We start from the raw sequence: 25,891 nt of genomic DNA, 5'->3' as shown, positions 1-25,891 counted from the left end.
CAAGAAATGTGTACCATTAGCCACTTACCTGAGAGAAACAGTGGAATTTCTGGATATATATACTTGGAGTGCCCTATAAAGATGGGTTTGATAGTTAGTGGTTCTCCAGTTTTGATGGTCTTTTGCGATGGGGTTGATAACCCGTGATGTCTAGCGTCTGGGGAGGGGGAGGGGCGGGGGAGAGCATCCTTGGATGTAGCAGAAGAAGATAGCTATGAGAAGAATGCAGAGCATGTGCACATACGGTAGTGGCCAAAATTGTGGAAACCTTTTGGGAAAAGTGTATTTTTGAGGTTTGATGGCTAATAACACCACTTTTTTTTTTGAGTAGTACCATAAAAATATATATCAATGGAAAGATAATTTAATCAAGAATGTAATGCAACAAAGTTTGTTCAATTATCTGTACCGTATTCTATGAAATGTTATAGCCAAATAACCAGAAAAAGGAAGCACAACTTGCTTAGGTTGATATCAGGTAGTTTTGTTTCATCTGATTGTTGTCAATGAGCACAAGTGTTTAAGAGAGCCAATCAGGTGTCATTTTGTTTTGGCAATGAACCAATCATCACGGTAGGATTCAGTTATTGATGTCATGTATTGAAGCTGAGAGGAGGACATTTGTTAGTGTGTTATGTGATCGCCATCAAGTTGGTTGAGGTTTTTTTTTCCTTTCATTTAGTGAGCTTGTTAAACGTAATAAAATTAAAGTAATGGTGCAAAGAGTTGACTGGTTGCCCAGAAAGCGATGTAAAATAGTATTATTAAGTGAACAAGGCTAGAGTTATAAAGAAATTAGAAGAAAAATTGATGGAAACGTAACCAAAGGTGGCATTTCTACTGTACACTTTTCCCAAAAGGTTTTCACAATTTTGGCCACTACTGCACTCATGCCTCTGTGTGTGTGTGTGTGTGTGTGTGTGTGTGTGTGCGCGCACACACACACACACACACACAAATACAGTCATGGCCGAAATTGTTGGCACCCCAGAAATTTTTCCAGAAAATCAAGTATTTCTCACAGAAAAGTATTGCAGGAACACATGTTTTGCTATACACAGGTTTATTCCCTTTGTGTCTATTGGAACACAACAAAAAAGGGAGGAAAAAAAGCAAATTGGACATAATGTCAAACAAAACTCCAAAAATGGGCTGGACAAAATTATTGGCACCCTTAACTTAATATTTGATTGCACACCCTTTGGAAAAAATAACTGAAATTAGTCGCTTCCTATAACCATCAATAAGCTTCTTACACCTCTCACCCAGAACTTTGGACCAATCTTCCTTTGCAAACTGCTCCAGGTCTCTCTTATTGGAAGGGCGCCTTTTCCCAACAGCAATTTTAAGATCTCTCCACAGGTGTTCAATGGGATTCAGATCTGGACTCATTGCTGGCCACTTCAGAACTCTCCAGCGCTTTCTTGCCATCCATTTCTGGGTGCTTTTTGACGTATGTTTGGGGTCATTGGCCTGCTGGAAGACCCAAGATCTCGGATGCAAATCCAGCTTTCTGACACTAGGCTCTACAGTGCGACCCAAAATCCTTTGGTAATCCTCAGATTTCATGATGCCTTGCACACATTCAAGGCACCCAGTGCCAGAGGCAGCAAAACAACCCCAAAACATCATTGAACCTCCACCATATTTCACTGTAGGTACTGTGTTCTTTTCTTTGTAGGCCTCATTTCATTTTCGGTAAACAGTAGAATGATGTGCTTTACCAAAAAGCTCTATCTTGGTCTCATCTGTCCACAAGACGTTTTCCCAGAAGGATTTTGGCTTACTCAAGTACATTTTGGCAAACTGTAATCTTGCTTTTTTATGTCTCTGTGTCAGCAGTGGGGTCCTCCTGGGTCTCCTGCCATAGCGTTTCATTTCATTTAAATGTCGACGGATAGTTTGCACTGACACTGATGCTCCCTGAGCCTGCAGGACAGCTTGCATTCCTTTGGAACTTGTTTGGGGCTGCTTATCTACCATCCGGACTATCCTGCATTGCAACCTTTCATCAATTTTTCTCTTCCGTCCACGACCAGGGAGATTAGCTACAGTGCAATGGGTTGCAAACTTCTTGATAATGTTGTGCACTGTGGACAAAGGCAAATCTAGATCTCTGGAGATGGACTTGTAACCTTGAGATTGTTGATATTTGTCCACAATTTTGGTTCTCAAGTCCTCAGACAGTTCTCTTCTCCTCTTTCTGTTGTCCATGCTTAGCGTGGCACACACAGACACACAATGCAAAGACTAAGTGAACTTCTCTCCTTTTTATCTGCTTTCAGGTGTGATTTTTATATTGCCCACACCTGTTACTTGCCCCAGGTGGGTTTAAAGGAGCATCACATGCTTGAAACAATCTTATTTATCCACAATTTTGAAAGGGTGCCAATAATTTTGTCCAGCCCATTTTTGGAGTTTTGTTTGACATTATGTCCAATTTGCTTTTTTTCCTCCATTTTTTGTTGTGTTCCAATACACACAAAGGGAATAAACCTGTGTATAGCAAAACATGTGTTCCTGCAATACTTTTCTGTGAGAAATACTTGATTTTCTGGAAAAATTTCTGGGGTGCCAACAATTTCGGCCATGACTTATATATTCGTACATGTATATGTGCACATAGATATGATATAGTAATGGTGCAGTAGTTAGAATGCAGCATTGCAGGCTAACTATCCACAGCCAGGAGTTTGACCCTGACTGGCTCAAGGATCACTCAGTCTTTCATCCTTCCGAAGGTGGTAAAAAGAAGACCCAGAGTGTTGGGGACAATATGCTGACACTTGTACACCACCCAGAGAGTGCTGTAAAACAGTATGGAACATTATGTCTAAGTGCTTTTGCTACGCACACGCACACACAATCACACAGGATTTTCTTGCTGGTGTAGAGAAAGCTGGTCTCTCTTCAACTTAGCTGAAAAAGTCTGCACTCCTAATCCTCATGAATTGGAGGAATACCTAAGAACTCTTCTAGGCTTTGATTAATTCTGCACTTCAGGCTCATCACATTTGTCATTGCAACGTCAAAAATTCAACATAAAGCAAGTGTGTCTTTCCCAACTCCCCAAATTCTCCAACTAGCATGCCAATTCTGGGAGCTGAAGTCCACACATTGCCACTGAGGTAGGCAATAGAGATAACTCCATTTATGTCAGTATGCTTTCTTCTCAGTTCAAGGAAAGCAGGAAAGCATATTAATGTAACTGTGAAAGCTTGCAGTCACAAGTCAGTCATTCGACTTCTTGCTTTTGGGGCCTGTATATACATTGTATATTGCAAATTATACTTTTTGTGTATTCACATTTCACATTTTTTAAAAAATAAAACCAAATGAAACAAAAATCCAGATGTTAACTCTCTAAACAATTCTTTCTTTCCATTAGTATTTCCATTTTTTCTAACTGCTTTCCATAACTTTTGTTCTTGACTCCTTTATTTTCTGTGAACTTTCTTTCATTTTTTTACAGTTAATGACTGTATTCATATAAATAAGATCATTATGATTCTATTCCGTACATCTTTCCAATTAAAAATATGCCTGTCTTTTATCTTTTTCGTCATTGGATGTTTTCAAGTTGAGGAACAAGATTCATTTGGAACTGGCTTTTTGGTTCATCCTTTGATTTAATTTTTTTTGTAATTCTTTATTTTTTCTTCTACGTAACTTTTAAATTGTTACATCTCCCCCCCCCTTTTGTATAGCTAACTCTTATTGATCTCAGCATTTCAATAGCCCTCAATATTTTTTTTCATTGCTACTCTATATACTTCATCCAATTCTATTACACTGTAGGTTTGATCTGTTGAGTATTTGTATTCCCATTCCCTGATTCTAAGTGTGGAATTCTGTGTTGTTTTGGTTACTTCTAAATTGGCTCTTAGGGACGCAGTGGCTCAGTGGGCTAGGATGCTGAGCTTGTCGATCAGAAGATCGGCAGTTTGGCGGGTCAAATACCGAGTGTCGTGTAGCAGAGTGAGCGCCTGCTACTCGTCCCAGCTTCTGCCAACCTAGCAGTTGGAAAGCACGTAAAAATGCAAGTAGAAAAATAGGGACCACTACAGTGGGAAGGTAACAGCGTTCCGTGCGCCTTTGGTGTCTAGTCATGCCGGCCACATGACCACGGAGACGTCTTTGGACAAGCGCTGGTTCTTCGGCTTTGAAACGGAGATGAGCACCGGCCCCTAGAGTCGGAAACGACTAGCACGCATGTGCGGGGGAACCTTTACCTTCACCTTAAACTGGCTCTTGTTCATCTCTTTTTAGCCCCTTCCTTTATGTGGCATTCTTGATGGTCTATGACAGTGGTCTTCAAACTTGGCCCTTTTATGACTTGTGGAACTTCAACTCCCAGAATTCCTCAGCCAGGTATGCTGGCTAAGGAATTCTGGGAGTTGAAGTCCACAAGTCATAAAAGGGCTAAGTTTGAAGACCTCTGCACTATGACAAGGGTGGCCAACCTGATGTGCAGATATAACCAATATAAACTCAGAAGATTCTTAGGCATTCCTCCAATTCAAAAAGCATAGAGGTTGCATAGAGATTAGGAGTGCGGTCTTTTTCTAGCTGGGGAATTCTGGGAGTTGAAATTCATATTTCTTAAATTTGCCAAAAATGAGAAACACTGGCCTCCCTTTATTATTCTTCAGTAATCAGCCTAGGGAGTGCTGCTATCCTAATCCTATTCAATGCAGGGTGGTTTCAGGCAGTGAATGGCCTGCTGGCTTTACCAGCCAACAATCTTCTTGAGCATAAGACAGGGAGAAGTCCAGGATACATCTCATAATTTCTGTTATTTGCTGTAAAATGCTTCCAATAGAGGATTACTGTTTGTTTTGATTATCTGGACAACTTCTAGATGGCAATATCTATAACATCATTTCATAGGACTATCAATCACCCAGGAGATTGATGGTCCTATTGGAGAAATAGAAGTTTGATGTACCGTATATACTTGAGTATAAGCCGAATTTTTCAGCCCACTTTTTGGGCTGAAAAATTCCACTTCGGCTTATACTCCAGTCAACAAAAAAACTTACCAAGGACTTGTGCGCGGCCGAGGCTTTGGAGCTTCCGGGATCGCGCTCACCTCTCCCAAGCCACCGCTGTCCGGAGACCTGCCGAAGTTTGGGGAGGTTTGGGGAGGTGCGCGCGCACCTCCCCAAACCTCCCCAAACGAAGCCGGGTCTCCGTTCCTCTGCGCCCTGCCTGCCTGCTTCTTTCCACAGCGGAAAGAAGCAGGCAGGCAGGGGGCGGAGGAACGGAGACCCGGCGACGTTTGGGGAGGTTTGGGCGCCTCTCCAAATATCCCCAAACGTCGCCGGGTCTCCGTTCCTCTGCGCCCTGCCTGCCTGCTTCTTTCCACAGCGGAAAGAAGCAGGCAGGCAGGGGGCGGAGGAACGGAGACCCGGCGACGTTTGGGGAGGTTTGGGCGCCTCTCCAAATATCCCCAAACGTCGCCGGGTCTCCGTTCCTCTGTGCCCTGCCTGCCTGCTTCTTTCCACAGCGGAAAGAAGCAGGCAGGCAGGGGGCGGAGGAACGGAGACCCGGCGACGTTTGGGGATATTTGGAGAGGCGCCCAAACCTCCCCAAACGTCGCCGGGTCTCCGTTCCTCCGCCCCCTGCCTGCCTGCTTCTTTCCGCTGTGGAAAGAAGCAGGCAGGCAGGGCACAGAGGAACGGAGACCCGGCGACTGTGTATTCAGGCTTGCAAAATGGCGGATCGAGCCTCTGCTGGCGGCAGAGGCTTGCAGAACGGCGGATCGGCTTATACTCGAGTCAACAACTTTTTCCAGTTTTTGGGGGTGAAATTTGGGGTCTCGGCTTATACTCGAGTCGGCTTATACTCAAGTATATACGGTACCTACGTCAAACGTATCCTCATTCCTCCAGAGGTCAGCCTAGTGATTGAACAGGTGATTTGAAATGAGAAGCAGAGAAACTCAATCCAGAAAGTGCTCGGTGCTATTGTACCTCTGAATCTTTCTCCTTCCTGAAACCAATTGCTTGTACAGAGTGGCTTGTGTCTCCTACCCTGTCTTACGTATTGTGTGTGAGATAGTGGTATATCTCACATGGTTTCTCTATTTTTTCTCTCTATCTCTCCAACATATCCACCATAATGTACACCCCAGCAGGATTCCTGGTTGATAGACCTTTCTTTATACTTATCTCTTGGGAGTTTGATATACCAGTGCAAAGAGGCCTAGACCAGACAGCCAATCTTTCTCACAACCAAATTTAAAATGATCACAGAGGCAGAGCAAAATCAGGAAAGGAGCATTTCTTGGCCAATTGTACAGAATGGTTCTATGGGTCTGATCACATAATCTCTGTGGTACCCAAGATTATCAGTATGTGAAGTTTTGTGTATAAAGAAGAAGGGAAAATACTACTTTCAAACTAGATCAATTTGATAACTCTAGGTGGCTTCAGGAATTGTCTGGGAATAATAACTCAAGTCTTAGTCATCTCCTATAAATTCAAGCAGGTCCTAAGGAGCATTTAGAAGCTGTCCAGAATTCAATAGAGAAAACAAGCTGTGGCATTCCATGATATGCCTGTATAACACTTTTGTTACATGAGCTGCACTGGTTCTCAATAGTGCAGTGAATGCAGTTGAAACTGTTAGTCATCACCATTAAAGCCCCTCAAGGTGCAGGGCCAGATTATTTGTGGGACCCCCTGTCTTACACGTCTGCTCATCACACTAGGACAGGGGTCTTCAAACTTGGCCCTTTCATGACTTCTGGACTTCAACTCTCAGAATTCCTCAGCCAGCATGCCTGGCTGAGGAATTCTGGGAGTTAAAGTCCACAAGTCATGAAAGGGCCAAGTTTGAAGGTTCCTGCACTAGGGCCAGCAAGTCTCATGTGCTCCAGATCATGCCTGTCATATAGTGCTGCCTTGTGAGACCTAAACATTGTGCCTTCTTCATCTCTGCACCTGCCCCAAGGAAGCAACAGTTTCCTAGAGATGCAGTCGGCACCGATCCTCTTGGCCTTTCATTGAAGATAGGCATTTGGATCATACGTTGAATGAATCTTGTTGGTTAGTTTTTAGTTATTTTTTTTCAGTGATTGAAATGAAATGAAACTTTTTTTTCTACCCTAGGCATGTAGTATATTATGGTTTTATTGTATAGTGTTTGTCTTTTGTTCCTTTGCTTCTAGTTTTTTGAAAGCTACCTAGAATCACTATGGTGAGATGGGTAGTTACACACATACATGCCCCTCAGAAACAGTAAAGCATCTTTGTATCATAGGAAGCAGGACATAAGGATGAGCTTTAAATAGTGGAGTTTCAGTAGAATTCTGTAAGGAAAAGAGATCAAACAAGGAACTGCAGGAGCCAAAGTAATAAAAAGTTCTAAGGAGCAAAATGAACTAGCAGACATGAGATTAAGTGAAAGAACCAAGGTGGATATTAAAAATCTCCCATTATAAGAATGGTAAAGAAATAAGAGGAGAGGGACAAGAAAGGGTTCAGGCCAAGAGACAGCAAAAGCGTACAAGCCAAGATTTTATATATATATATATATATATATATAAAATATGGCAGCTAGGAGGTATTTCCTCAAATTTAATGGAGATGTAGATGAACATGGCAGATATATATGGGTATTTTATTTAGCGTATGGCTGGTCACACACAGAATTAAAAGCACTTCATATTTACAAGTTAGAACAGTTAAAACATTTTTTTTTTAAAAAAAGAAGCAATTATAAAACCTAAGAGGAAAGCAGAAATAACAGTTCAGAGTTTAATGTCGAGTTTGGAGATCCAGTCAGTAGCTGCCGTTATTACGCAGAGGAAGTCCTTAAAATCTCCTGGGTATCTTCTATTAGTGCATTCCCTCACTATATGTTGGATAGTCTGTCGGGGAACCCCACAATCACATTGTGCTGAAGGTGTCTTTCCCCATTTATACAGAGAATCGGCACACACCCCATGAGTATGAGTAAAGGGGCTATTGTACAATCTCACTAATTAGCTGACAACAGTGTTAGAAGGAAAGAGGAAGAATCAAAGTGAGATAGTCACAGGAATTAGGGCATCTAATGGGAGAATCCATGTTTCAGTAGGAAAAATAAACCCCAGAAAAATTAAGAGATAGCAAGATTATTAAGTATAGCAGTTTTATAACCTGTTGGAAAAACAATCTATTAAGACACAAGAAATGACAGATGTAGCGTAACGAGCAGAAACCTGATTAATGGTGGCCAGAAAGGCCCAACAGAGGCTTCACTTTCTCAGGGTCTTGCGGAAGAACAGGGTAGAATAACGGCTAATGACCCTTTTTTACCGGTCTACTGTAGAGAGCGTTTTCTCGTATGGTATTGTGGTTTGGTATGCTGGTCTGACAGCCATGGATAGGAAAGCATTACAGAGGGTGGTAAGCACAGCACAAGACAATTGTGGGCTGTCCCCTGACACCACTGGATGACATCGCCAGGGCTCGCTGCCTTGGAAGAGTGAGGAAAATTCTCAGGGATGACTCACACCCTGGACGATATCTCTTTACTCTCCTACCATCAGGTAGGAGATATAGGAGTATAGCCAGCCGTACCAACAGGCTGAATAACAGCTTTTATCCATGGGCTGTTAGGCTTTTGAATGGGAACTATTTTTTATAAACTTTATGCATAATTGACTTGCGAGGCCGGTGCGTTGTGCAATTAGCTCACATGGTGCAATAAGATGGAGGGTTTGTGTCACTGTAAGTTGGGGGTGGGGGCACGAAGGGAGGCTCAGCCAATCTCAATGTATACATGGTTGCACTTTGACAATAAAGGTTTGTTCATTCGTTCAGAAGCATTGGTAGGAAATGAGATTCTAATGATTACCAGCAAGTAAAAGAAAGACATATGAAGTGACTGTAATAGTATAGAATACCAAATCCCTACCCCCATCCCTATAATTACACCATTGGGTACAAACTGGGCTTAGTCCAGCTGGATAACTCATTCCTCAATCCACCTAGGAGCCTAATAAACTGTCGTGGCAGATCTTGGGTGATGAGATTCAGAAAGTGGCAGCATGTAAAGCTCCCCTCTGCAGAAGCAATCTTTCGGCAGCCATACTTTAAACAATTATTAATTTTGTTGACATGGTAGAATTGGAATTATCTCATGCAAATAGGCAGGGGCAGAATGTCATTCCGGAAGGTGGGTGGAATTTTTTTTGGGTTTTTTTTTTTTTTTTTTTGAGATGGATGATAGGCCTTTTGAAATATATAGCCTTAGGCGTTTCACCAGCCAAAAATAAGTGCCTGTTTATTTGATTGACCAATTTCTGCCTCACTTTTCCGGTCAATTGAGCAGTTTGTTGCCAATTTCAGTGACATTTGTTCAGGAGCTCTAATGGTTGTGACGAACTGATCCAGAAGCCGTGTTTTGTGTCCCCTGTGCTCCTGTACTGGCTCCTAGGGTTGAAAATAGAGTATATCTCTTAAACAGCAGAAGAAATTGAGCTTGATTGCTTTACATGCATCTCCTTCTACTTACTTCTGGCTTTGGGCATTAACTCTCTTTTTGACTGATCGATGCTCTGTGACAACAGGGAATTGTCAAAGCAAAATCCAGTTGTATATGACTTTGACCAGGCTTCTATTTCAACAGAGCTGCCTTTTCGTTTATGGGTATACAAAGCAGCCAACAGTAAAGAACATGTTTGTTCACTTTTCCTGGAAATATCCACCCCTTATGTATTAGCATTATATGTGAACCAAACCAGCATGGATTATTGAAATCATTATTAATACAAGCCAAAACATATTTATTTATATTTATTTATTTTTTCGACTTATATACCGCCCTATTCCCGTAGGACTCAGGGCAGTTTACAGGGCAAATTCTCCTAGTGTGACATGAGGACAGAGTCATGTATAGATAAAGCTGATCGAAACTCTATGCTCAAATCTTGCTGGAGAATTACAATCACAGTGTTCCAGCCAAAATTAATTTCTAGTTAGCTAAGATTTTATTTTAGCATTATAATTTTGGGGCTGAGGAAAGAGACATTTTGTTGTTCCTATTATTAAGCAATTGGAAGTCTGAAACCTTCACTACTCAACTGTGAGTCACACAGAGATCTGCCAATACTTCCATATCTTATCTTTTATTCTTCCCTTCCCTGCTCTCAGTTCAGCATGATTTCTCCTCCAAAGGGTTGGGGTAAAAGCAGTGAGATTATTATTGGATATCTTGTCTTTTTCTCCTGCATTTTACCTTGCCTGCAAAAATATATTCTCCTCTTTTTTATTTTATTTTTATTTTTTTCAAACAACATAACAGCCATAAGGGTTCTGCCTCAGGCTACACTGTGTTTCATCAGATCAAAATAAAGGGAGAAAGCCATCCATCTTAACTCGGCTTCCCTGTTCACACTGCCTTGGTGTTTAATGTCAAAAAGGCACATATGTATAACCAAAGGGTGATATCTCCAGTATAATTCAAATGCTTCAGTTTTTCAGATGAAACAAAGTGGGGAATTGAGTTTTCTCTAATAGTGCTATTAATCGGTATAATAAATCAGGTTTTGGGGAGAGTAAAGTGTCTGTGTGGAGGGATGGATAGATAGATAGATAGATAGATAGATAGATAGATAGATAGATAGATAGATAGATAGATAGATAGGCAGGCAGGCAGGCAGACAGACAGACAGACAGACACCAGCGGGATTTGCTTTTGTAGTATTTGCTTTTCAGAACTGGGGTGGCCTGATTTTTCACAAGAGTGAGTGCAGCCAGTCAGATCCAAATGATGAGATGGGGCCTCTTCAGATCTTAGGGACAATGGCCTACCCATAACTAAGGAAGCTGCCTTCTTCGAATCATCTACCACATGAAACAACAACTGTCAACAGAGAACAAACGTATTCTATCCAGGGAGGCTATCCACCTCATTGAAGATTCCTCGCATGAAAAGACCCTATAGATAGAAGAGTGTCTCCACCAGTGATGGCTGAATTGTGCATATAGTGTGTGAAATAAGGGGTAGGACTAGTGCAGTTACCCCCATTTTATATGTAAGTCAGTGGTCCCATTTTGTGATCAAGCATATGCCATTCTAGTATGGAGAGCGTAAGTGAGGATTTGCCTGTATTTTTTTATTTTTTTTATTTTAATTCCATTTATATCCCGCCCTTCTCCGAAGACTCAGGGCGGCTTACAAGCTTAGCAGTAGCCTTCATTCTATGTATATGCCTGCTTATTAGGGCTTTCACACACACCCCAAGCGGCATTATTACAAAGTCAGCTTAATTGCCCCCAACAATCTGGGTCCTCATTTTACCTACCTCAGAAGGATGGAAGGCTGAGTCAACCTTGAGCCTGGTGGGATGCGAACCTGCACTAATTGCAGGCAGCTGGTGTTACTTAAGGAGGCATTAGCCCACTGCTCCACCAAGGCTCTATCTTCCCAAGCATGGTGACCCTCCCAAGCTTGTGTATCTTCTATCTCTGAGAATTCCCAACCAGCTGCTCTTTGTTTTATTAAAATAAATAACTGTAGTTACTGGAGACCCTATAGTACTATTTCAGACAGGTGTTTTTTTTTTCTTAAAAACCTCCGTGATAAAGCACCTACAACTTCTGAAGGCAAAAGCTGTTCCACTGGTTAATTGTCCTCACTGTTAGGATGTTTCTCCTTAATTTCAGGTTGCTTCTCTCCTTGGTTAGTTCCCATCCATTCTTTCTTGCCTTGCCTTGTGGTGCTTTGGAAAATACGTTGCCCCCCTCTTCTTTGTGGCAGCCCATCAAATACTGGAATACTGCTACCATGTCCCGCCTAGTCCTTTTTTTACTCTAGACTTGCCATACCCAATTCCTGCAACTGTTCTTCATTTTTTTTTTGTCTCCAGGCCCTTAATCATCTTAGTTGCTCTTCTTTGCGCTTTTTCCAAAGTCTCAACATCTTTTTTGTAATTTGGTGACCAAAACTGGATGAAGGGGTACTGATAACTTCACATGATTTTGATTCTATGCCTCTGTTTATACAACCAAGGACTGTATTAGGGTTTTTTGGCTGCTGCCGCACACTGCTGGCTCATGCTTAAGTGATTGTCCACTAGGACTCCAAGGTCCCTCTCACAGTTACTGTTGTTGAGCCAGGTTTCACCTAAACTGTATTTGTACCTTTGGTACGAAATCAAAATAATGTTCATGGACTTTTCCTGGTAGCAAATAGCAATTGATTTGACATTGCCTTTTTATTCTAAACAAATTTACATAGGATTTTAATAAGAAATTAAACGACTGAAATTGTTGTGACTCAGGGCCAGCCTGTGGGTCCGACAGCCGGCTCCGATGTATCGGATGACTCAGATGTGGGGGAGGAGGGAAACGAACCGGCTGATGATGATTTGGAGGCTTTGCAGAGCCCTCAGCCGGGGACCTCTTCTCAGCTGCGTGAGCCCGAGAGTGCGGAGGAAGATGACCCACAGCTGGCCCTGTTCAAGGATGCCCGACGCAGGAGGCAGTCGAGCAGGAACAAACAAAGAAAGGCTGTGAGACTCCTCGGGAGGAGGCACAGGGAGACCACGCCCTGAGCTCTCTATAAAAGGAGTGTTTGGGGAGGGGCTGGTTGCTGAAAGCAACTTTTCCGTTTGAGAAGACAAGTTCTTGTGTTTTTGTTAACTGCGTAATTAAATCTTGGCAGATGCCTTTTAGCCTTGGAAGCTCTCCAGTCTCTTCTTCCTAAATAGGGGTTTGCCTTTACAAGGCCAGAAGAGGGCTGGTTCAGAACAGAAATAAATATATGTAGATGAATCAGAGAGGTTATCTGTTCGACATGGACTTCGTTTACTTTTGAAGCTCTGGTTTAAGCTAGTTGCTTTACAGGGAAATTAAAAGGCAAAAACCTTTTTCCCTGCAAAGAAAAGACTTTGCAATAGATTTAAGGGAATTTGCATATGAATTGAACAAGACAGCACCTGTTCATGGATGCTTGCTCTATTTTTGCCACGTACGTGTAGCAAAAATCACTGTGGATACAGATCCCATGCATGGGTGAGACCTAGTTACTGCCAACCTCTTCCCCTTTCTAGCTATTGTGAGTGAGATGAATATGAAACAGTCCCTTTTCTCCTAAATTTACAGGTAAGTGAAACTAACACCCACATGTTAACAGCCCCAAGTTTGCAACCTGCTTCTTTAAACGGGTCTAAATGCAGGCTTTTTTTTTTCCCCCTGTGACCCATTCTCTCACACAGGGGCAGTTTACCTGGAGGGAAGTCTTGAAGAAGCCAAACAATTGTTTGGACGTTTGCTCTTTAATGACAAGGTATGACTTCATTTCTGTCTTGACTATACCTTGCCATCGTGTTTTCTGTAGTGCTTCAAATCAAGTGCTTCAAAGGAAAACTGAAAAGAATCCTGCCTCTCAGAATATAATGCCTCTTTCTAGCAAAATAAAAGTAAAAAGATTATTGTTATTGCGCCTATGTCTGGTTTTCTGCTGTAAAGACTGTCCTATAGCAAGTTTCCCTTTCTTGCTCAGAAGAAGCGCCCAGTGGTCGCAAAGTCTGCTAATTTAGATCCAGACAGTCTTTCACATATCTGACATCATTTATTTGGAGGATTGACCCGGGGGTGGGACTGATTGACAGTGCTGAAGAGAACATAAGTGAAAAGAGAACAAATGAGAAGAAAAAGGTAAATGAGACCAAGGTGAGATAGTAGTGGGCTGTGGAGGCTGGTTCAGGCTCATCTGTAGCCACGGAAATTCATGGGATGATTTTGAGGGCTTATTTCTTTGTCCAACATAAAGGTAATGGTACAACCCTTGAATTCCTGATGGAGAGGCAATATTTAGAAGTAGAAAACATCATGGGTTGCTGGCTGTGAGAAAATCACAAACTGTAAACCAGTGTAAGCTTACACACTTAAATAAGTTTGCTTCAGAAGATTGTATCAAAAGTTATGCTTTCCAGCCATCAGCATCTAGAACTCCTGATCCGTACAGGCATCTTGTTGAATGTGGAAATGCAAGCTGAGCTGAGATGCAGGGAAGTGGCAGTGAATAAAGGCTGGGATGAAATGCTTTCCCTCAACCCGTGACCTCTCCCATGCAAATTGCATGCCAAGAACAGGTAGTCCTCGACTTACGACCACAATTGAGCCCAGAGTTTATGTTGCTAAGTGAGTTTTGCCCCGCTTTACAACTTTTCTTGCCACATTTGTTAGGCGAGCCAGTGTGGGTGTTAAGACAGTCACACAGGGGTTGTTAAGGGAATCTGGCTTCCCCGCTGACTTTGCTTGTCAGAAGGTTGCAAAAGGGGAATCACGTGACCCCGGCACACTGCAACCATTGTAAATATGAACCAGTTGTCACTTTTGATCATGTGACCACAGGGATACTGCAACAGTCATAAGTGTGGAAAAATAATCGTAAGTCACTTTTTTCCAGTGCCATTGTAACTTTGAATAATCACTAAACAAACTGTTGTAAGTCAAGGACTACCTGTATGTTGCAAGAGAGAAGCATTAGGAGGAATGACCAACATGTATAGTTTTTATTGATTGTAAGCTTTTGGTCTCAAGCATGTGGGTTTATGTGGAAAATATAATTGTGCTGCATGTTCACGTGCGGTTAATTTGTCTTGAGGTTTTCCTTCTTCTTTCCTTTCCTTTTGCTGGGATGAAACTCCCGAATTTTTAGTTATAGAACTTTAAGCAAAAAAGAAAAAGAAAAAAGTAACCCATTCTTTAGTTCCTGAACGGCGTGTGTTCTTCCTCTACCTAATTGACATGAACTAAATGGAAGCACTACAGGCAGTTTGAACAAAGAATGCCTGCTTTTTAAAAATGAGTTTGCCAGCACTATTGAATTTGCAAGAAGCCGAGTCAGCATCTTAAGCCATTTCAGTCTTTTGCAGAATGACATTTTATTTAGCAATGTGGAACTTGTTAAACGGTTCCCTTGAGCTTTAAAAGCATCTCTCCACGTTTGCAGGACCTGCGGGAAGTATGGCTTAATTATCCGCTACACCCTCTGCAAGTAAGTGTCCCCCCCCTTTTTTCACTAACGAATTTCAGAACAGTTTTAAGGATGCCTTTTATTTGGTCTTTGGCTGTGTTGACATCTTTGAGCATTTCACATGCACACATGGCCTTTGTGAATTTTTGTCGTTAATAAGTGTCAAGCGCTGGGGCTTAAAGGCAGGCAAGGATTTCAGAGGAGTCAGGCAAAACAGGCAGTAATTGGGCAAGCAGATGTCAGTCACGAGGCAGCCATGTGGAAGACCACCAGCTTGGTGGCACAGGGAGAGAATAAGCTGGCAACTTTGCTCACCATGAGACCAGATGGAAAAATGCCACAAATTTCAAAGGCTCATGGAGGCAGGGCACATATGTGGCCTTTTCATGTCACCTGATTCCTTTGGGATTCAGGAAGACTGTCAGCTTCTCAGCTGGAACTTTCTTTGAAACAAGAAACAGAAAGCAGTTCTCTGAAGAAGGTTCCTTTCTAAGCTGGCAACATGTCCTCATGAAGGAATTTATTCCCTCATCTTCTCCTGGCAAGGTTGATTCTTCCTTTATCTCCAAGGCCGGCATAGGGGGGGGGAGGTCTTCCGCCTTCTCAAATATAGAATGAAAAACAGAATAAAAGAACTTCTTTCCAAAGCTTTTGCAAATTTTGGGGAATGTTCTTTAATGGACTCGTCTTTGATGGCCAATCATATGCAATTTGGTATCCCTGGGCAGAAAGATATAAGATATAAATGGAGTATGTTATTCACAGTTATGGTATGAATACTTAAAGTTTTTTTTTCCCTGAAGATGAATAAGCCAAAATAAATGTTAAAAGTAAGGATTTTTTTTTTTAAAAAAAAGAACGAATTTTTGTCTACCATTCTTTGTCACGATTGCTGCCAACGTCCTAAAATTTTTATTTCTATGGTTTGCATATGGATACGTCAATATACTGTAAACAGAATGTTGGCAATGTGTTATAAAGATGGGTGTCCTATCGTTTATTGGAGCATTGCATTGTTTATCTCTAATACTTTTGTAAATTCATACCACTAGCTGAAACGTTCCCCACATTCCAGTTTTGCCCTTAGGAAAGCTAATTTTAACAAAAGTGGAACAAGGCCCTATTTTTTAAAAAATGCAATTAAGTTCCTGCAATATCCCCACGTTTGAGCATCCTATTTTCACACTTTCAGCAAGCAGTCTTGCTAGCTTCCAGCTAAAATAATTTAATAGGAAAATATTAGATTAAAGAAAATAGGCAGAGATTTTCTACAGTGAAATAAAACCTTTTGAAATAAGTTTTTATAGGAAAAAATGGAGAGATTCATTGATTATGTCTTTTAAAAAAATCCAGCATGCAGGTCATCCCTGGGCTGCTGGGGAAAAAAATATAGTTAACAACATTGCTGAAAGAAAGAAAAAATCAGCTGGGAGGGTTAATAAAACATGGCAAGAGTTAAAAAGGCAAAGTATTTATATGCATGGGAGAATAGGACCTTTGCTTATTAACAATAAAATTACAGACTTGGAACACAAGAGGATCCTGAAAAAAAAAGGAGAACTCTTGAAACTCTTATGTTTATACGTGTTCATAGGTTATGGAATCTTCCTGTAGTCAAAGCTAGATTAAAATCTCTTTCAGGCTGAGATGACTGGTTGACTTCATAGTCACTGCCACGTTGTTCTCTTGGCAACGCTACAAAAGCACCTGGTTGTTGCTTTGTTCCAGGAGGATTTTTTTCACCTTCCCAGTCTAGCTTCGATATTTTTGAGGGTCTCCTATCCCAACTACTAACTAGTTCTGCTTAGCATTTCAAGGTCAGCTGCAATCGGCTAGTTAGTGTATCAAATTGAGCTTTTGCATTTCAGCTTAAATTTATAGCGCAGAGTTCGCATTGAGTCATTCGTTCACCAACGTAGTAGTATCTTTCAGATAGCCCTTCATGGTTCTTGTGTAGAACCATGAAATTGCGCTGCTGAAATTTAGCAATGAAAATTAAAAATTTGACCAAAATGTCCTGCTTAGATGGAATTTTTGTGTTTTAATCCACTGCTAGTTGATAACTGAAATTAAGGGAATTGAGTGATTTTTAACTAAGAATTAGGGGTGGGAATGGGAACAAAGAATATGTTATATTCCTATACTCATCATTAGCTGAACAAAATAAAACTGAGCTTCAACTCAGCTTCATTACTGAAGGACAGCTTTTTGTGGCTTGAGGGTGCAGAAAGAAAGGGAGAGCAATGCTATTCCAATTTCCTCCTTTCATTTCTGCCTCACCCTCCAATGGCCTCAAATTTTGAATAATGGCAATATCAGGCAATTTTTGAAGGGCATTAAAAGTAAGGATTGAATGGTTTGCTTAACAGATGCCTCCCAATTCCCATCTTTACGATCTGTTCCCAAACTACCCCCCCCCCCAAAAAAAAACCCGAGCTAGAAAATATTTACTGGATGACTTCCTGTGCCCCTCCAGGAACTTGGAAAGCTGAGCTATCCATTACTTATAAGAGCTGAAGTCCAATAAATATAGAGTGAATAAGACTGGGGGGGGGGGGGAATAACTGCATTTGTTTAATAAAGCATAATAAAATTAAACAAGATAGCTGCAAAGGAGGGGGAAAAAACTGTGATTCTGAACTTTGATAGATTAATTGATTGATTGATTTTTGTGATGGCAATAACATTCTTTAGAGTTTGCCATTAAAAAAGAGCTTCATCCTCAGTTCATAAATTATTGCTGATTTTTTTTTATTTACTAATCAAGTTTATGTTGCCACCCATTTCACTGAAGGTGATTCTGCTTAGCACATAAGAATAGATAAAAAGGTAATAATGAATGCAAATGCAAAAATGGTAGTAATAGATATCCTAAATCTCCAAAATGAAGGTAAAATAAAAATAAAATGACCCCCCTCCAACAATAGAACCATCTAGTCAAGTCCCCTGTTCCATGGAAGCCCCAAGCCTGGTCACATAACCAGATCTTGTGGGCCTTCCAGAATATCAAAAGGGATGGAACTAATCTAATTTCAGGAGGGTGTCCTTGAGGCAGAGAAGACCTGGGACCTACCCAATGTAGATCTTTGGCCAATGGTATCATTAGGATAGCATTGCAAGCTACCAAAATATCGGCTGTGTGGTGATTAAGACTCATATTGCCAAAATAAAGTGTAGAGTACCTAATCAAGCTTCTTCATTTGCTTGCTGAATTCAGTTTCTTCTCTAAAACTAATTTGTTGTCCTCATTGTTTAATATTGATTTTACAGCTGCAAGAATCTAACACTGACAGACAGCTAATTGAGACGTCTCCTGTCCTCCAGAAATTGACTGAGTTTGAGGATGCAATTGGAGTAATTTTTACTCACGTTCGCCTCTTGGCACGGGCTTTCACTTTGAGAACAGTGGGATTTAACCACCTGACGTTGTGAGATGATTATTTTCTTTCCTCCCAAATAGATATCTTGCACTTTCTGAGTGGCTGATGTTGTTCCTTTAAGAGAGAGTAGGTTGGTGCTGATCTACAGCTGTTTCTCCAGTTCAGATTTTTCAAAACCTCTGACCTTAGAGGTCCTAGCAAAACATCTATGGTTTGCCAGATTTGTAAGTTTATTTGTTCCAGATTAGTTGAGATTTTTATGGTATAAATATTGAAGGACAAGAAACAACATTCCTGCTTATTGAGACGCTTAACTACACAACATTTGCTTCTAGCCCTGGCATAGGTGAATCATCTCTTCTGTTTTTAACTAGCTACAATTTGTTGTTTCATTCAAATTAAGCAAAAATTAAAATCAGCTGATTTGTGCAGAAGCACCAAAGCGGAAAGTATCCAGAGTTCTTTTACTTATGCAGAACCATAGTCAAATAAATGTTTTTGCACAAGGACATTTGATGTCATTCCCCCCCCCCGCCCTCAATTCCTAGAATTTATATTTTCATAAAGTGATTCATAGCTAAATTTATAGTGGTTCCCCCTTATTAGTTCTGACAATCTAAAAACATTGTTTTGTCTTACCCGGCAGTAGTGGGATTTGCGGCAACCTGCAACGTTGCCAAAATGACATTCTATGCACAGTGGCATCACAGAAATGCCGCAATTACATGCATAATCATAACATTCACTTGGTGACATTAAATAAGTTTTGTCATTTGCCTCCCCTTTGCTCTCCCACGAAAACCCATATTTAGTAAATACAAATATACTGTATTGTTCTAAACGGTATAATACAATCACTAGTGTATTGTTCTGCCTGTTTAAAAATATCCAGCGCTAAAGCAAGGTAGTGTTGTTCCTTTACTCTGTATAATCTCTGCCTTCCTTTATCTCCTGCTTCAGGGGCCATAATCAGAGGATGGAGTTTTTGGGTGATTCCATAATGCAGTTGGTGGCCACCGAGTACTTATTCATACATTTCCCTGATCATCATGAAGGCCACTTGACGGTAAGAATATCATCCGTCTATTCTTGGCAGGAGTAAAACTGGGATAGCTTGGTTATGGGTGGAAACAGAAAAAAAAGAACATTTATTCTGAGCTTAACTGAATATCCGCAACTTCACCCCTCTAGTTGCTCTTGATAAGGTTCTGTTAATATGAAAATGTGAATCCTGCCACAATCAAGGAAATGTGATTTTTGGAGCCCATTTATGTGATGTTATCTCTTCTTTAAAACAAATCAATAGCTTTAATAACCGTGGTGATTAAGTTATTCCTCTAAAAACTAGAGGTAATTCTAGTTCATTTTCAAGAGAGCGAAAGCAATTGAAATCAACTGAGGCCATTAATATGGGGTGCTGTTCTTCCTTCTTGGGGGGGGGCTAATAGTTCAAGCAGCAACTTCATTAAGTTTTCTAGCCTGATCCCAGCTTTCTTCCTGATTAGTAAGCTAAGCTGTAGGTGTGAACAATCCTACATTCTAGAGGTTGCATATGATTGTCACCTACAAGAACTGGAGGCTGAAGATCCATAAAAAGCTTGAAGGTTGTTGACGGTTGGTTTTTCTGCTGCCGTTAGCGGCAGGAAATCAAATATTCTAGAAATCCGCAATCTCCAGTATGTTTCAAGAAGCAAAAAAGGCTAAAAGAGGCAGAAGGATGAATGATGGCTATATGTGAAAAAAAGGAACGCACACATATATGTGAATGAATAAGTGCATGCAACTAGGAATCCCTGTGGTTCCCTTGAGTGTAAAAATAGTGCTCTCCGTTGCACTAGGATGTGGATGCACAATTTCTAGGGGGGTTATGAATTTTAGGAAGTACAGAGACACATCTCTTAGATGAAAAACAGATGAAATCAAATTAGAGAAAGGACGTGTCCAAAGTGCATTTTTCCTTTCCTCATGTATTATTTTTCCCTCTCATTCTCTGTCCTCTATTTATCCTGTCTTAAGATCCTTCATTTTTATTTCATCATTTGCCCAAAGCAGGCAGAAAGGGGTTACAAAACAATTTGTGGGTGTGCTGGTTGTGTCTTCATCAGGCTTTTGACCCTCCAGGTACTTAGACTTCCTCTTTTATTGGCCTCAGCAGTGCTAATGGCAAAAATTATGAGATTACCAATATTCTTGCTTAACAGTGGTCATAAAGCACAACATTACGTGACTGTGCCAACTAATGACAGTAGCGCTACCTTTCTGGTTGCCATGGTTAAGGAAATTGTGCACTACCATGAGAACCTCACACAACCATGGCTTGCGAGGCCTGCAGGGTTCCCCTTTGACCTTGCCTGTGGGAAGCTGGCAGGAAAGGTTGCAAATTTTGATCACATGACCAAAGACATTGCAACAGTTGGAAGTGCAGGCCCAGGTATCACACTCACAGGCCTGAGGGGATTCTGCTACAGCCAGAACTTGAACACCACTCATAAGTCCAACTCATTCAATTCCATTGTAACTTTGGTTAGTCACAAAACAAGTGGTTGATAAGTAAGGACTACTGCTAATCTCAAATGGTCTAGTATGGGCACCATGACTAGCCTTGAATTGAGATGCTAAGATACAATTTACTGTCTTTGCATTACTTAGAAAGTGCATCTTTTAGGGGTTTTTTTCTTCATTAAAAGAGACAATGAATCAGTTTTAAGAGTTTGGTGATAGAGTGTAAATAGATACAGAATAACAGAGTTGGAAGGAACCTTGGAGGTCTTCTAGTCTAACTCCCTGCCCTCTTAAAGGTAAAGGTAAAGGTTCCCCCGCACATGCGTGCTAGTCGTTTCCAACTCTAGGGGCCGGTGCTCATCTCCGTTTCAAAGCCAAAGAGCCAGCGCTTATTCGAGGACATCTCCGTGGTCATGTGGCCGGCATGACTAGACGCCAAAGGCACACAGAATGCTGTTACCTTCCCACCGTAGTGGTCCCTATTTTTCTACTTGCATTTTTACGTGCTTTCGGACTGCTAGGTTGGCAGAAGCTGGGACGAGTAACAGGCGCTCACTCTGTTACGTGGCACTCGGGATTCGACCCGCCAAACTGCCGACCATCTGATCGACAAGCTCAGTGTCCTAACCCACTGAGCCCTCTTAGGAGACCCTAAAAACTTAATATCCCTTCATCAGCCATCCTCCTTCACTATCACTATCCTTTAAAAAGATAAAAAAGCAGATGCCTATCAACGTTGTATGCTCTTTGAACCTCTAGACAGTTTAAATTTGAACACCACCTTTTTTGTTTGAAAGTGGAAACATCTCTCCTTATTCCCTTTCTGTTTTGATTTCCTTGAGCTCATTTGCATCCAAGATCTTTTATTTGCCATGATTGGTGTTATAATTCCATCCGATTTCTGAATAAGTTGTATGCTACTTCCTGACTGACAGGGTGACGCTTCCAAATTGTGTTTTTCATTGAATCCATTGGAAACCGTTTTTCAAAAGCTTGCTTTTCTGTGTCATGTACACATTACTTTCCATGTCACAGTATTACTATGTTCTTTTTCCAAATACCACTCATATCTTTTAGTCTTCTGCAGAAATTTCACCTTCTTAGGTGCTCATCCACTCTTCATATCCTATGCAAATTTCAACATTTTTGCTTTGATTCACAGCAGAAATAATCCCAAGAATATTATGTGCTTATTCTTTTGGAAAGTTATTGCTGCTAATTAGCACATTTGCCTTTTTTCCCCGTCAACTAGTTCTTGAGTCTCATAGATGGCTGCATTTCTTTAAACAAACTCCCCCCCACCCAAAAAAAACCCTGCTATCTTCTTACAGTGGACATATTGGGGACCACCTCATTTGTCCAGTGTAAGAGGATTATATGTTTTTAAACTATTTTTGCTCAATTATCCAAAGCTATAATAACACTTACAAAATCAAATATGGTAATAATGAAACTTCAGCTTGTGAATTTTTGCAGCTTCACTTTAACAGCTGGGAGCAGTATTCTTAGATACTTTCATAATTAGCAAGTCATTAAGTAGCTCTCTTTGTTTCCAATGCAAGTAGCGGGGCGCACTATGGATTACTTTCAGTGTGATATTAAACTGTGGCTAAGCAGTTACAAAATGAAGCTAGATAATCCTCACTTGTGCTTCTTTCTCACAGGCCTGTGAGGAGAAACAGAAAAAGTTTTGCTTTGATTATGATTTGGCCGCTGTTCAGACTCAGTGAAGTGCTTCATGATAACCGCAATCACAAGAATTCACTTTTAAATTGCATTTCATGCAGCTGGGCTGGTTCCATTACCTTGAGTTACAGCAAGGCATAATTTGGGACACAGATGAAAAGATTAATACGATGTGCCTAACATAGTGCCTTCAGGTACCAACAAAACAGCAGAAAATTTCTTGTTTTCAAGCCCTCATTCAAACTGTTTAAAAATAAACATTGTTTTAATTTTGATCAGAATGACAAACTAAACAGCATTGTCAAGAATCTCTTTCGATTCTACACAAGGGTGATAGACTTCCTTAGATTTCTTTTAAAGGAATGTGAATGGCTGTAGTCCATAGCTTTATGTGCAGATGTGTCCATCACCTGTCCAGAAAAGATAATCTTGGGCTTCAAAGTGTTTGTTTGAGGAGAACAGCTAGAGAGGATGGGAGGGATCAACCTCGCCAATCTGTCTTTTAATCAATTGGTATTACCGTACATGATTGATCTCACTTACTGGGTCATCTCTTTTGCAAATGGGCAAACTTCCCTGATTCTGTGGGTAGCTATGATATTATCTCAACATTAAAACATGACCTTTTCCTTGGAAAGAATTGGCTACTACTACTGGTCTAAATGGTGGCTAATCTAAAAGAGCTGGGAGGAACTTCTGTTGACTGGGTACCAAGACAAATAACATTAGATTACGTGGCAGGGTATTTTTTTTTAGGTTTTGCCTTTCTTAATAAAAAAGAGAACATATACAATGCGGATAGAATGCCTGACATTTATGATAAATAAAAGCATTGCACAATCAGCACATACCATTCTGCTTTTCTCAGGCCAGGAAAGGGAACACCTGTATATTTTGGGAGTACCTGAATCCTACCCTTTTTCTTCTGCCCCTTACAGGTTGATTGAAAGTATGCACTGAGGTGAATGTGGCAGTCCTTTCCTATTAACATGAGGTTGAGGAAAGAGGGAATGGGATAAGAGTGTACACCTCATTTCTATTTGTGCCTTCTTTTAAAATTGTTAAAAGAAAACAGGAGGTGTTTATACCAGATAAACGATAGCATTTCTTTTTTGTTTGTTTGTTTAGTCAAGCAAAGGCTAGCAACATGTTATGTATCTGGGCCAGGGGAGGGGAACCATGGCTCTTTTATGACTTGTGGACTTCAACTCCCAGAATTCCTCAGCCAGGAATTCATGCCAGGAATTCCCCACCTCTGATCTAGGGTAAAAATTGGGTATGGCTGCTCAGAATTCCATGCACATTTACCTGAGTGGAGTCTCTTGTCTTGGCAGTTGTTGAGAAGCTCTTTGGTCAACAACAGAACACAAGCCAAAGTGGCAGAAGAACTGGGCATGCAGGAGTTTGCCATTACTAACGATAAGACCAAACGGCCTGTTGCACTGCGAACAAAAACATTAGCTGATCTTTTGGAATGTAAGTGCTACTGTTATTAACTCATTTTCTTTTTCTGGTGATTTGATAGCTAAATAAAGTTTAAAAACTTGTTTACCGGTACAGGTGGTACAGCAGCAGTTAAAGGCAAGAACCAGATCAAAGAACCTCTAAGGTGGTGGCTTAAAGAAAGTTTGTTTATAATATAGATGTGTTACCACTAACTGCCATCCTGAGGATCTAAAATGTGTAGTACTACATTTGTATAGCTTACATTAGAAAATGAATTGCTTTTCATTGTTACCATGCCTGCTCATAGATACCCCAGCTAAAGGAACAAAGCCAAAACTTGACTCCCTTCTTTTATTTGAAATATAATCAATTTATAATTTTATAAGTAGTATTGCTTCCAAAGGCACTGTGATGAAAACCCACATTGTAAACGGAACATCGCCTTTTTCTTAATTTTAAGTTTGAGTGTCTTTTTTTAAAGTTGTTCTTTCTGTGCAAGTGGCAATAAATATCAGGCCCAAAAGGTAATCTTTATCCAGAGCATTTTAATACATTTGTGAGTTGAGTGGGCCCAGTGTCTCTTGCCAGATCCTTTTAGTAAATGGAAGTAGTTCACAAACAATCATAATTTATGGCCAAGGTTCTGCGAGTGTGCTTTGCTGTGATTTATTTCTAAAAACTTAGAGTCTCTGGCTAAACAATGGGATTTGAAGAGCTGTCTCTTTGTCTAGTTTTTTCAGAATTGCTTCTTAATTAATTTGTGTAGATCTTGGCATTTTTCACTGATTCAGTTTTCAATTTATGTTAAAGGCTATACCCCGTATAGAAGGATGGTGTGTTTACTCAGTGACCTTGAATTAACCCAACTGCCTCAAACTCTTTTCTCAAACAGAACTAGGCTGGAAGGTGAAACTTTTGTTAGTGGAAACTTGGCAGATAGCATGTTAAGAGAGAAGAGACAGTTGTGAAAAGAGTAGGAAGGTATTACCTATTAGTGTGGCAGGAACAAAAGTGGAAGAATCTATTAATGGGATTAGGAATAACTTCCTTGACCTGATATTTGACCTGATTGAAAATTAAGCCAAAACACACACTGAGAGTACAAGGATGGGGAAGGCCAATTTGGGAGAAATTTGTTTTGTAAGTATAAAACAGCAGCAGCTGCAAGGAAAAAAAATTGTAAGTGTATTTTCCTGGGCTCCAAGATCACTGCAGATGGGGACTGTAGCCAAGAAATTAAAAGAAGCTTGCACCTGGGGAGGAAAGCCATGGCAAATCTAGACAGCACACTAAAAAGCAGAGACATCACCCTGCCAACAAAAGTTTGTATAGTCAAGGCTATGGTCTTCCCAGTTGCAATGTATGGCAGTGAAAGCTGGACCATAAGAAAGGCTGAGCACCAAAGAATTGAGGCCTTTGAGCTATGGTGCTGGAGAAGACTCCTGCGAGTCCCTTGGACTGCAAGGTGATCAAACCGGTCAGTCCTAGAGGAGATCAACCCTGACTGCTCTTTAGAAGGCCAGATGCTGAAGTTGAAACTCGAATACTTTGGCCACCTACTGAGAAGGAAGGACTCACTGGAGAAGAGCCTAATGCTGGGAAAGATTGAGGGCAAGAGAAGAAAGGGATGACAGAGAATGAGGTGGCTGGATGGAGTCACTGAAGCGGTAGGCATGAGCTTAAATGGACTCCAGAAGATGGTAGAGGACAGGAAGGCCTGGAGGAATGTTGTCCATGGGGTCACAATGGGTTGGACACGACTTGGCAGCTAACAACAACACAACAAGAAGTGTAAAACAGCAGCAGCTGCAAGAAAAAAAAAACTTTAGTCTGATATTGAAATATAGCGGGATGTTTGTTTGCTATTTTTGTCCCCCAGGAATGAAGCCTGGAATGAA

The 25,891-nt window shown here is 40.9% G+C and overlaps 1 protein-coding gene across 4 annotated transcripts in view; it reads left to right on the top strand.

Moving 5' to 3' along the window:
- The window catches only part of DROSHA (drosha ribonuclease III), a 122,870-nt gene that overhangs the window by 86,215 nt on the left and 10,764 nt on the right, over positions 1-25,891 (top strand). For 3 of the 4 annotated variants that reach the window (XM_083359121.1, XM_083359122.1, XM_083359120.1), the window contains exons 24-28: positions 13,214-13,284; positions 14,956-15,000; positions 18,250-18,407; positions 19,320-19,425; positions 23,882-24,023. In XM_083359121.1, the coding sequence (XP_083215247.1) occupies positions 13,214-13,284; positions 14,956-15,000; positions 18,250-18,407; positions 19,320-19,425; positions 23,882-24,023 (522 nt within the window). The remainder of the gene's footprint in view (positions 1-13,213; positions 13,285-14,955; positions 15,001-18,249; positions 18,408-19,319; positions 19,426-23,881; positions 24,024-25,891) is intronic. The other variant, XM_083359123.1, reaches the window with a different exon arrangement.

This window comes from Vipera ursinii (assembly GCF_947247035.1).
Source record: "Vipera ursinii genome assembly, chromosome: 3".
In the NCBI taxonomy this organism is placed as follows: Eukaryota; Metazoa; Chordata; class Lepidosauria; order Squamata; family Viperidae; genus Vipera; species Vipera ursinii.
This window is presented reverse-complemented; position numbering and strand designations above follow the sequence as displayed.